This window comes from Zootermopsis nevadensis, unplaced genomic scaffold (assembly GCF_977971745.1).
Source record: "Zootermopsis nevadensis isolate Lab colony 2312 unplaced genomic scaffold, Znev_1.0 Znev_ptg000029l, whole genome shotgun sequence".
Taxonomy (NCBI): Eukaryota; Metazoa; Arthropoda; class Insecta; order Blattodea; family Termopsidae; genus Zootermopsis; species Zootermopsis nevadensis.
Genome location: NW_028259161.1, coordinates 1764881 through 1778274, shown reverse-complemented (window position 1 = coordinate 1778274; position 13394 = coordinate 1764881). Strand labels below are relative to the sequence as shown.

Below are 13394 nucleotides of genomic sequence, written 5' to 3'. Positions count from 1 at the left end.
TAGGTGCGTAGAGTAGTTCGCACACGGCAGACTCCTCCAAAATTCGGGAAGAAGTCGTCCTTCTGAACATTAACAACAGTTTCCGATCTCCAGTGGCTAGCTTCGACAGAGAGGAAAGCGGACAAACACATCACGTTCAGACAAAACTTCGAAATAAATGTGACCAAATTCCAAAATAACTCCTCGGCGACTTCAGCGATACAAACTAGCTTCGACAGATAAGTCTACTACAAACAAAGACGCTACAAATGGCTACGCACGTAGATCGGATGGATGCGATGAAGACACGCAAAGTTTTGGTGGGAGAATCGCTTGTAAGATGTCCTCTTGCAGTACCAAGGAGCTCCAAGGACATTATTAACACGATCTTAAGGAGACGGTTTGTGTGGCTGAAGCTGGCTTACGATCATATGCAATGGAACGCTTTGTGTTAAACTTTCAATTTCTCCTGAAAGAAGTGTTAAGTTTACAGAACTGCAGAATGAACAAGACAGAAGCAGGTTAACCCAAGTTAGATGATGCCCCCACATAAGTATGTAGGAACTGTCGTAAATTTTATAATCGCAGAAAACATGTCACAACAATAGTGACCTATGATGCTAATGCACCGATCCCATCATGACGTCATATGCTAATGCCAGCATACCAAGTGACAGGGTCCCGTACATAAACACGCATCTATTGGCCCTGAGCGAGTGATCAGACACCACTCGACTAGGACATGAGACATGCAGCCTGCGGGTGTCCCTCTGCATTCACTACTTCAACGCAGGCAGACTGATATTCAGCGTATTTATCGACGCTGTACCATATACTGAGAGATTAGGATGATTACGTGAGATATACAGGAAATTCATATAAAATGCAGAGGTACTTGGCATTCACTGTCAACTAAAAATCACCGTTTTGTTGAGTATTTATCAACGGTGTACTAGTTGCAAAAAGATTCTCTCTTCGTTTGCTCCAACTGCATAGGTTACACAGAGCTGAGAATATGAACGATGAAGTGGGAAAAATGTGGAAGGAAGCTAGAATGGTCTGCTGAAGTTACAATCCAAGAAGTCTTTTTATGGGGAGAATAAAAGGTCACGAAAACCCCTCAAGAATGACAGTCTCCGGAACGGGAGTCGAACTCGGGAACACGAAGCAGGGCGTTTGGTTACGCGCAGTAAACTGGAAATTAGGGCTTGTACTTATTGCTGCCATATAATGTGCAGAAGATGTGGTGATTCAAGGCCCATGACACTTAGCTACTAATTAAAGTCTAATGGAAGATAAGAGTTGTTATTGGCATCGTCAAACAAATACAAATAGTAATTAAAACAATAAAAATAACAGCAACGTGTTCTAAGTGTTCGTTCAGCAACGCTCAAAACGAGAAAACTGCGGAGGACAAATTCCATTTCAAAGTCCGTCCATTTGAATGCCTTGAAGTCAAGGATACCGAAGTCTGTGGAAAGCATAAGATTGTTCGGTGCCAGACGTCGTAAGCCAGTGTTACGACAGAACATCTGCATAATGCATGTACACAAGTCACGAGGTATTCATTTTAATGAGGCATATTACTGTGTGACTGCCAGTGCAGGGAAGCGTACACCGGAATATCTCACCAGAATGTTAACTCCACTTGGAAAACAAATCCATTACTTAAATCACTGACTGACTGTTATGTCAGGTCAGCATACGCTCTTATACAACAGAGACTAAACGTCATGAAACGAAACGCAAACAAAGAAAAATGAGAAATTAATAAACAAAGGAAAAAATAAAAATAAATTAATAAAACAAAAAAGAGTAAGGACAAATAAAAAAGATATATATGCAAGAAAAAATACCTTCCCGTCCTACAGATCAGAATATATTACTATGCAGGTCCCTGGCTTCATGCCCCGAGACCCAACCAGACGCTTGTATAGCCTCCTGGTTTCCTGTCGTGAGGACTAGAGTAAAGTCTTGTACATACTAATTGTTTCCCTCCTGAGACGAGTTAACTCTGGCACAAGTTCTTAGTTTCCCGTTCTAGAAATCTCAGGTAATCTTTGTAAACGCTCCCGCTTTCTCATCTTACAGACCCCGGCATATTCTTCCAAAAGCTCAGTTTCCCGTCCAGAAACCCTGGCAAATTCTTGCACAGTTCCGAATTTCCAGTCATGGACGCTCCAGAAAAATTCTTGCACGAAGTCATTATTTCCCGTCGTACAGACCCGAGTTAAATTCTTGCGCAGTCTCACTCTTTCTCGTCCCGCAGATCCTGGCGGCGCTCGCCGTGTCCCTGGGCCCCTTCGCGGCAGGACTCGGCAAGGGCTACAGCTCGCCAGCCGTGGACTCGCTGAAGGAACAGCAGCAGCGGTTCCCGGAAGCTGTGGCCAACGCGTCGAGCGGGATCTTCACGGTCAGCGAGCAGCAAGCCTCTTGGGTTGCTAGCCTGTCCCTCCTCGGGGCCTTCTTCGGCGGGATGCTGGGTGGACTCGCCATGCGTTTCGGTCGCAAGAGGGTGCTGCTCGTAACATCGCTTCCCTTCTCTGCCTCTTGGCTCTTGACGGTGTTCGCCAGCAGCGTCGAGATGATGTTCGCCACGGCCTTCGTGGGCGGATTCTGCTGCGCCATCGTACTTGTTGTCACGCAGGTAATGAATTTGTCACAAAACGTAATATTTCTAATGTCCTCCTCCCATAAACACTTGTCTCTCTTCCCTTGAGTTCTTACATCAACATTTTGAATGTAAGCTATATACCACTCCCATCTCACTCTTCTGGATTCCACCATCGTAATAATATTACGTGAAGCTCAATTTGAACACAATTTTTTTGTGTATTTATCCAAGGCCAAACTATATCCTCAGAAAACTAATACTACCTTAAATTCTGCATAAATTGTTCACTTGTTTGTACGCGTGTAAATATTTTTCCTGGCAAGTTGTATAAAAGTAAACGGAATCTTTAGTTTATATATTTTCTGAGAAATCTTCACACAGTTCTCGGTGTCAAAAAAACCCACAAACAATTCACTTTTTATTTTACTGACACTGTTCAACAAAGATTATACGCCAATCAGAATATAACCGTTTCTAAAGAACGTACACTGTTCGGGTACTCTCACTGTAAATGGAACTACAGGGGGGAGGGAGAGGTAAAAACAGCCGAAATGGCATCCTCTCGTGTGCCACTGATGTGGATCGGTATGTCCATCAGTGTCAGGGGGGCTTTGTACAGCTGCCAAGTAGAAATGAGATGAGGGCCGAGTCTCTACGCGAACCCCCCCCCCCCCCCCCCGAAAAATCAATAACGGAATTCTCATCACAAGCAGTAACGCATTTACACCTAAAATTATGACAGACTTCCACGTACTAATCGTGAGGATATTCCTTGTTTTCCTTCCGTATTTTAGTTCAGCAGATCTCCGGCAATAGTAGCCTTAACACTAAGGTCCAACGCAGTTAATAGCAAAGAACGCCATCGGCAAGACCTGGATCCGGTTCCAGCCATCTACCATGACCATAACAGCCTCGACTTCGGGACCAAAGGCAAAGATGGGAGACTAATTGTAATATGAAACTGAAAGAAATAGGACGTGAATGTATAGATTTGATCCAATTGGCTTAAGTTATGAACTTGGTCTACAGTTTCTTTGAAACTGGACTCTATGACAACAGTCTTTTGAATGGTAAAAGTATCCTTCCACACTTGGAGAACGCAGAAAATGACCTATATGAAAGAGTAAGGAATAAAACTTGAATCTGAGCTAGACAGAAAAATAATTTGCGTGTCTATATGCTGTCGCAATGCAAAAAACAATCAATAATGACTATTCAGATTCCATACATGTTTCTTATTAAATGATATAAGTCAGTGTGTGTCTCTCTCAGCCGATAATGGGACTGTGCTGCAGGTGTACATCAGCGAGATCTCGGTGCCGGATATCCGTGGGTGCCTGAGCGCGGTGCTAAAGATCGTGGGACACATTGGCATGCTCATCAGCTTCGCCGTGGGAGCATACCTCGACTGGCGCCAGCTGGCAATGGTGGTGGCCATAGCTCCCATAATGCTGTTCGCCACCGTGTTGTACATCCCTGAGACACCGAGCTACCTGGTGCTCGTTGGTCGAGACGAGGAGGCAGCACGGTCTCTACAATGGCTAAGAGGCCCTGAGATCGACGTGGGGCACGAGATCGCCACTATCCGCACCAATATCATCGCCAGCAGGCAGTACGACGACGGATGCCGAAACACCTTCAGCACCATTACGTCACGCGTCCTGAGGCCGGTGCTCACCACCTGCGGTCTAATGTTCTTCCAGAGGTTCTCTGGGGCCACAGCCTTCAACTTTTACGCTGTGTCCATCTTCCGCCAGACTGGTTGCATGAATCCGCACGGAGGAGCCGTGGCTGTTGGCTTCGTTCAACTGTTGGCCTCTTGCGTCTCCGGACTTCTGATCGATATCGTCGGCCGCCTCCCGCTTTTAATCGCGAGCAGTATGTTCATGTCTATGGCTCTAGCCGGGTTCGGATCTTTCGCGTATTATGAAGACGTACACAAGGAGCACCGTAACGGATGCCTGACCGCGGCTCAGCACGACTGGATCCCTCTACTGTGCGTTCTCATTTTCACTGTGGCTTTCTCTCTAGGTATCAGCCCCATTTCGTGGTTGCTGATTGGTGAACTGTTTCCGCTAGAATACCGCGGCTTGGGCAGCGCCTTGGCTACCTCCTTCAGCTACGTGTGCGCTTTCGTTGGTGTCAAAACCTTCGTAGATTTCCAGCAAGTTCTCGGACTGCACGGGGCGTACTGGTTGTACGCGGCCATTTCAGTCGGAGGGCTCTGCTTTGTGGTATGCTTCGTCCCTGAGACGAAGGGACGCGATCTTGATGAGATGCATCCCAAATACACCCACACATAATGGTAAAGACGTTGAAATGTATAAGACGGACGGACTGCGTATTATTTCATTGAATCAATCAACTCGGTGCCTTGGATACAAAATTGTGACAATCCAAGTGAAATAAGGATTGCCAACAGTAAGGGTATGTGTTCTAGGGTCACAACGAAACTTGTCAGAGCCTACTGTGATGGTTTGGAGTAGGCCAAAGCCTGGTATACAATAGGCAGATAACAGCGACACCCCAGCTCACCTTCCATCTATACTTTTCATGATTTCAGAACCCACTTTAATGTGTTAAAAGTTTATCTAAAATTATAAAAAGAGCAAATTCTTAGAGAAGTTATCCTAGAATGTTTAATATTTTCACCTGAAACGACGTTTTACGCCTATTTACGTTCGGTATCAAGAAACTCCAACTAAGAATAACTGCATCTGTATCTTTAGTAATCTGTGGTTATCATTGGGTAAGAGCTGCAAGCAAAAAAATCATTATTTGATGCCACGAATTCAAATACCGGAATATTGTCTCGAAATGAATCATCGTAAGGACTGGCATAATTAATTAAACTAAGTCACTATACCGAGTAACGGGCGTACCTGGGTTCAATTCCATGGGGGCGGGGGCAAAGCCAGCTCTCGGATTCACCCAGCAACCTATGCAATGAATGCCAGTGGGCTCTTTCCCAAGGGAGTAAAGCAGCCGGGACGTGTAGCTAGCTATACATCTACCCTATCAATTATTAGTGATATCATAATTTATAAATGCAGTATAGATGGTACTCATAACCGGTGCTCGGAATATCATTTTGAAGAGAAGTGTAAAGATATCCGTACAATTAGACTATGAACGGCAATCCCCCCCCCCCCCTACTTATGAAAATGCTGTTACTGCCTACTGTCCACTGGTCTGTACTCCTAAAACTTTCCATCCACACAAACTCCAACGCAGTTCTTCTACGAACATTATCATTATATTTATACTTCCTTAATATAAGTCTCTTACTCTTAATTTCATTGCCAGATTCTGACAAGAAAAAGTAGTTGAATGTTCGTGATAAAACGAAGGGCACTCTGATGTAACCCAATGGCTACAAATGCATCACTGTATTAACTTCAGTATTTACGTAAGAGGTTAATAGAAATACGAACGGTATTAATTTCGGAGCACAGTAGTTTAAAACAGGGGTGTCAATTGGCATACATATTCAATAGAATACATTTATGTGTCGATGTAGGCCATCACCATTCAAAACTGCACTCACTTGGTCCGTTTAGTCACCAATGGCTGAACTACACGGTTGCTAAATTTCTTTTCGCAATTTGGGCATTTTTCTATTCCAAATATTTCCTCTATTATGTTAATGAATCCTATCGAGATTTATTTAAGAAGTTTCAGACTAACTTACTAGTTTTATGCTCTGTCTTGGTGCGCTAAATAATGGCGTTTTCTTTAATCATAAATGCCCTTCCCGAAATGTTACCTCAATTCATACGATGTTCTGAAACATCCGGTATAGTATACACTTCTGTTCACAGAATACGTTTTCTGTGTAGATACATCTATGTTTCTAGGTCAACATTCATCCATCTTGTTCACTAATAAGGCGTAATTAAAAAAGCAATATCAAGTATCGTACCGTTTGTAGCGTTAACGTAAGACAGCCTGTAAAAAAAGTGATGCAACACTCTAGCCACGGGCTTTCTACGAACACGGAATCTGTATTCTAATCTGTAACTAAATGATATGCCTTATCACTGTCACAACAATGCAAATCAATGCTCAATGGAGACAAAAGTTCACCAGAGAATCGATTAGAATCTTTATTTAGCGGACTGAACAGAATTGCCGCAACTTCCAACGTATGGGATTTTCAGTCGTGTATATAGACGGGAAGCTTCACGAACAATTACACAACAGACAATTCAGAGTGTTCGTAACGCTCAGTGGAAAACCAAATCCACTGCAGTCTCGAATATACGCTGAAATTTATCCAACAGTAAAAATTTCTCCTGTTTTCAACAAATTCGAACAAACAGGCCTACACTAGTCATATATTGCCAGAAATAATTTCATAACTTGAAGAGCATTCTCCATCGCCAATGAGGCTACAAAATTTGGGGGGCGTCAGGAAGTGCAAAGCGACAGTAGGAATTTCGTTAGCTATTTAAAGGCTCTATCCCAGAATTTACCGTGTTATCTAAAAACGCAGTATCGCAACCTGGAAGACCAGAATCCTTAGTATCACCGCCGATGAAACTTCGAAATCTCAATAACAGGATTTTTTACATTTCCATGTCGTAACTTTTGTCTCCATGGAGAAACATGCGATGTTCAAGCGTCTGTATGGCAGTTCAACATTAATGACAATAACACGGGCTCGCGGCTCGGTCAGTTTCTGCTGACAGTAAAATCAGTTCGGTTCTCGTACTAGACGTTACAGCAGCACCAGTCAAGCGTCGGCTGGCACGTAGAGCTAGAACTGATGCATTAATATTTTAGATTTTATGACATATAACAGGAAGCATCACGGTGACGCAAATAAGCCCAGTTCATGCACAAAGTGTAAAACATTAATTTTATACTGTAACAAATAGACCGCATGAGACGAAATGACAATTGCAAATCCGTTAGACCTGTTATTCAGTGTAGACATAGGATAACATTTATTGGCCAGTAACATATAGTACCAAGTGTTCAAATTTTTTTATATAAATGGTAATTTCCACATTAATTTCTCATAAATATTTTACGTCAATTTAGAAGACAATAATAAATAATAACGCCACATGAAAAAGCAAACAGGATACAGAAATGTTAAAAAATATTTTCCGATATTTTGTTGCTACTGTCAAGGACATTCAAATATAGGGTTCGTAAATATAATTTTGATGGTTGAGAGTGAAAACGAAAAGCATTCATGATGTATCACAATGAAGGCGCCTGGCAGGTACAAAAGCACGCCATTTGAGATTTCTCATACCACGTACTAGTTCTCATATTTAACTATTTAATCATAATGATGACCTTCATTCATTTCTTAGATTTTGAATTTAAAATACTGAATTTCAAAATTGGCTACCCATACTAGACGGAGATACACAGCATTCTAAAACGAGACAAAACACGTGTCATAGACCGATGCTCCATACTTTTGTTATAAAGATGTGATCATGGGATATGAACTGGACAAAGCTTCTGTGGTAACGAAGTAATGAAACTACAAGCTCCATAATGCAGTATATTGTTAGGGTAAGTCCCTACACTAGTACCAACCATCAAAGGTTGCAAGGCTAACAATACACCCGAAAATTATTACAGTACTATACCAGTTCGACCCAACGACCATTCCTTACTAACACGGTCTGATCACAGTACACGTTTCTTGGCAACTGAAGTGACTCAAGAAACAATAAATCACAATCAAAACACTGATATAAAATTTCTCCACGCATGTTCTTCCTAAAAAGTAATTTGTGAACAACTGATTCTATTAAAAAATCTACTGTTTAAGAAATGTAACAGAAACGTAAAGCCTAATTATTTATGACTAAACTGTTGAACAAAAACAATAACAACTTTAAGAGGAAGAATTTTCCAAGGTCACATATCATCCAAAAATAATACCAAATTTCATAACACAACTCTGCTGATGGCAAAAGTAGTTGGACAGGAATGCAGAACTAATACTCAAATCTGATTATAATTCGCATGGATGATACACCATAACAAAACAGAATATCTTAGAAATAAGTGACAAAAAGATACAACACGCAAGTGAAAATGACCAAAAACCAAAATAATTATCTTAGAGAAACATCGCACATTCCAGTACAGAACCCAGCTTCTCATTTCATCACGAAACAATTTATATCGTCATAAATGCTCATTAAACATCAGACACGTTCAATATTTGTCGCTTTAAAATACTGATTTCCATTTTAGAAGCAAACAGTCCGACAATTATACACCAAATATTCGCACAAATTAAAATAAACTTTTAATCCATTTTAAACAACATGTAATTTCGAAAGTGTTGTTTATAATAAATTCAGTAGCTTAAAAACAATAGAAAAGCAACTCAGCTACATTCAAAAACGGATTTATATGCCCGTCAAAAATATTTATAACGTTAACAATCGCTATTGATAGAAACTGCAATCGAAATTGTATTCGATTTTAAGTATTTTACTGTGGCTGTAAACCACCTAACATATACCGTATTAACAAGCATAAGTAGACCTATTTTTGAATGATTATGTGATACGTACAGGAATTTCGTTGAGTAAAATGATCAGAAAGCTATTAAATTAGGTTGACATCCAACTCAGTATCATGTATTTAACGACAGGAAAAAATGTACTAAACACGAAGGTTAATTAAAATTATAAGAAAAATCTTTCATAGAACTACAAATTCTTAAAAAGACTGTCTTCGGCCCGTACGCGGGAGGCCAATGTTCCGGCTTCACGCCAGACAACGCTAAATAGAACAGGCCTTTCGTGTGGCCTCGTATCTGTTTAAAAATTGTTTTAAGTAAGCCTGCGCGAAGGTTTAAAACTGATAACAATTGTGCGGGTAAACACGGTATAATGTTATAAATACGACAATAATTCTTATTAAGCATAATATACTTACTGAAAACTTTTCTAAGAGACATACACAGAAAAGTTCGCAACCATCAAGTAGAAGGCTTATAGATAGAAAAAAAAGTAAAACGTCAAAGCTTAACAACGTGCCTGTAGAACAGCCTGTAATTCTAAAAACTTCCACAAAATTCTATATTCTGTTACACCAAATAGGCCAATAGATTAATCAGGAACAGGGGTGTGAAAACTACGGGACGATTACAATTTCTCATACGAATTTGACTGTCAACAAAGGCATTTTTCGTTAAAACATTATGAAAAAAGCAACTTAGTATAGACATGTAAAAACACCAATATGCATTGCATTTGTTTTGTGGTTTCTCTGCCCAAGGAAGCAAAACTTCGGGCATGTTCGATATGACCGGTTATCTAATAGTTTTCCCACCCCTGATAATGTAACACAAGTAAATAGATGATAAAACGCTCACAATTTATAAACTACACAAGTTATTACTGCGAATTTATCGCTAAAGATTTTCCATTTAATGTATAATATATTGATTTTACAATGCTCAGAAGAATACAAGAAGCCTCCAGTTATTGAATAGTAAATCAAAGTTTTAATTAAAATGACAATAATATGAAACTTATACAAAGGGACACGAATTTCTTCCGAAGAGTTACATTTTTAACCGTAGCAAAGAAATACCTTGAACTACCTAAATAAAAATGATTTTATGGCAAATCCCATCTCGATGTAACCAATAGTAATAAACTATTTTCGTTATTGGCGAAGTAATTTAAAATGCTAAGTCATTGTAGCTAGCACTTTTTATCAATAAATATTGTAACTGATATAAAGAAATGTATCATAGACTTGTAAGACAATAATAATATACAGACAAAGGTCCTAGTAAGTAGCTATGTGTAAGGGACAATTAATTTCTACAGCAGTTACACGCTCATCTCCCATACGTGTACTCTAGTAATAAGATCAATGGCTTATGCTAGTTGCTACGAGAAATCATAACTATATTCTTATGAATCTCTGTCAACAAGACAATATTTTTTGTAGTTCTGTAGCATATACAATGTCACTTTGGTACAGTATCTGTTTTGATATGGACTTGTACGTTGTTAATGTAAACCACGTATTGGCTGTGTAAGTTTCTTTTCGTTATTTATTCCAATAAAGTGAAATAATTCATCTTCTGAAGAGTAGCCACATGAATAACCGAGCGAGTTGATAAAGTAACAATACTTCTGACACATTCGGAAGATACCCGGTTCAGTTCCTGGCCGGGTTAGATTATCGTGGTGCTACTATGTCCCTCCAAGTTAAATGTTCAGACAGTGTCTTAAAATATGTAACGACCACTTCCTTTCTCATGAGTCCCGACCCACGTAACAGCAACAGTTGATATAGCAGTAATCAACGATCCAAAAGCCACAGCCATCTACAATCACGAAATGAATCAGAAGAAAGCATCCTACCAGATCCTCAGAAATTCAGCACACAAATGATAATCTCTGATACAGAGGTATTTTGCAAAGTTAGCTGAACTAAAGTGCAAAGTCTGATATTATTTTGTTATTGCATTCCGTTAAATATTCACCACACCGAAAAAAGTAAAAATAATGGTTGTAGATCTTAACAAGATTTATATTCAGCCTATACCAATTTCTGTAAGATAAATAATTTTTAAGAAAATGTACGAGTTCCATTCGCGCGTAAAGCCTACAGTCCACACACGTCAGTATTTCACCAATAAGAACCGACAGCAAATTCGAGTGACAGCTTTAAATGAATACGATATTTCACTAAAATCTCAGTAGTTCTGGCGGACGGACACAGCCTACCCACAATGTGCATGTGGAAAAAGTTTCCAAATTAGTTTTCCAAGCATTAACATATTTCACGTACAACTGAATTGAGTATCAACGCGCGTCTTGACTGTCTGTATGAACCCGTGTTTATCGTCATCCCGCATCGATCTACTGACCACCAATCCTTCTTCCACTGGGCACTCCCCACGCACATAAAACATGTTCTGCCAGTCAACGGAATGAATTCCAATTTTTTTTTAACCCGGGACATCGCTTAGTGTTAAAAAAAGAAAGTTGGGTGTAACTAACTCCTTGACAAACCAGTAGTTCCTTAGCTGATCTAGTAATTCCCCGCCTATTACACACCCAAAGGTACCGGGTTCTCAAAAACCCGCCATTAGCCCCATCATCTGCCAGTTAAATCCATTTCACACCCTCAGTCCCTACTTCAAGACATATTTTAATATTATCCTACCATCGACGCCTAGCTCTTCCAAGTTTTGTGACTAAAAAATCGTATGTCTTTCACACGTTTAGGTTTCTTTCTTTAACAGGCCTGAATGGATCTTTTAAGCGGCAATAGCATCATTAGGAAATTGTGTTGCTGAAAACGCGTTCGTACTGACGTCTCTGATCGCTGCAGCTACAGAACGACACACCCTACAGAGCAGCAGCAGAGAAAGACCAGAAAAGTGGATACACAGAATGAGCAACCAGCCAGAGGGACACAAGAACGAGGTTTAATTAAATTTTGAATAGCTGAGTCTTAATACAAAGTCCATAATTTGTACATGGGCTACACAGTAGCTATTACCTTAAACTAAGGAAAACTTCCAGAGTTCGTCAGCCAAGATATAGAGATTATACTACATAAAATCCTTCCTCTAAACCCCTCTTCAAATTACTCAAGTATTTAATTTCATATAATAGAAATATTGCCTACAAAGATACTAATGACCTGCTGTTGTTCATCCTTTACGTATTCACTACACTTAAGGACAGGGTTCATGTTTTAGGTGGTATTCAAACTGTTAATTCACTGTGAATGTCTTGTTTACTCACTAAAAAATTAAGCGATACTTTAAATAATAGACGACGTATTTCTATTCACGATGGAAGAGCTTGACAGGGCATGGAAAATGCATCGGACAACTGAGACACACATACACAATTGCATCCTGAAAAACTGAAGGGTAGAGACAACTTTAAAATAATCCATACCTTGTAAAAAGGGTGGGAAATGGATTTAATCGGCTCAGGATTTTGTCCACTGTTGGGGTCTTGTAAACATTGTATACAAAAATAGGAAATTAAAAAAATGTGCGTTTTAAGTACTCTCCAGCGGCATAACGTCCAAACAAAAATTTCATAAAAATCCATCCAGCCATCCTCCAGTTATTAAATGCATGCTGACAGACAACAGGGGGGGGGGGTGTCAGGGGTTCAATGCGATGGCGTCATCAACGTCCCACCTCACGACCGAATGTTAAGAACTATTATTTAAAAAAACTTTCACTCTACAATGTGCACAACTAAATCTTTTTAAACTGTTTAATATGACAGAATTAAGCACACACATGCTTTAAAACACCGAAGTATTGTCCTAACGTATTGATAGAGCCTGTACCGCACGGGGCAATGAATTGAGTCCGTTCTGCCATCTCGTGGTTAAAACGAGAAATGCGATAAGAGATTTCATTTGCTCGGTCCATAACATGTACATCACCGAACCTGTCGATAAAATGACACTTAACCTTTGAGATTGTTCTGTCCAAGAACAACTGGTGACGTACTGCCACAATATTATCGAATTTGGTAACTGTGAGTGACGAAAATTTTCAGGTAACGACAATATATGAAGTTCAATGTGCCCTTTGAAGTGAATTTCGTAAGATGTACTTATTGTATATGTAACTAAAGATTGTTGTCTTCTGGGTTGTTGCGCCATGTAGTATGGTAGAAGTCCACCAACATTTCAGAGGTCATACTGCCTTCGTCATCTGGGCGATGAATGAGCCAATCCAAGTGCTAGGTTTATAGGTTCTGGTCCCTATAAACCTAGCCCTGATGATGGAGGCAGTATAACCTCTGAAACGTTGGTT

The 13394-nt window shown here is 40.1% G+C and overlaps 2 protein-coding genes across 5 annotated transcripts in view; one reads left to right on the top strand and one right to left on the bottom strand.

The window, feature by feature from the left end:
* Positions 1-10681, top strand: part of LOC110840836 (facilitated trehalose transporter Tret1) — a 68885-nt gene extending 58204 nt beyond the window's left edge. Inside the window, exons 3-4 of the mRNA XM_022086114.2 lie at positions 2249-2626; positions 3889-10681. Coding sequence (XP_021941806.1) covers positions 2249-2626; positions 3889-4896 — 1386 coding nt within the window. The 3' untranslated portion in view covers positions 4897-10681. The remainder of the gene's footprint in view (positions 1-2248; positions 2627-3888) is intronic.
* Positions 1-13394, bottom strand: part of MED20 (Mediator complex subunit 20) — a 204785-nt gene that overhangs the window by 78894 nt on the left and 112497 nt on the right. The window lies entirely within an intron of this gene.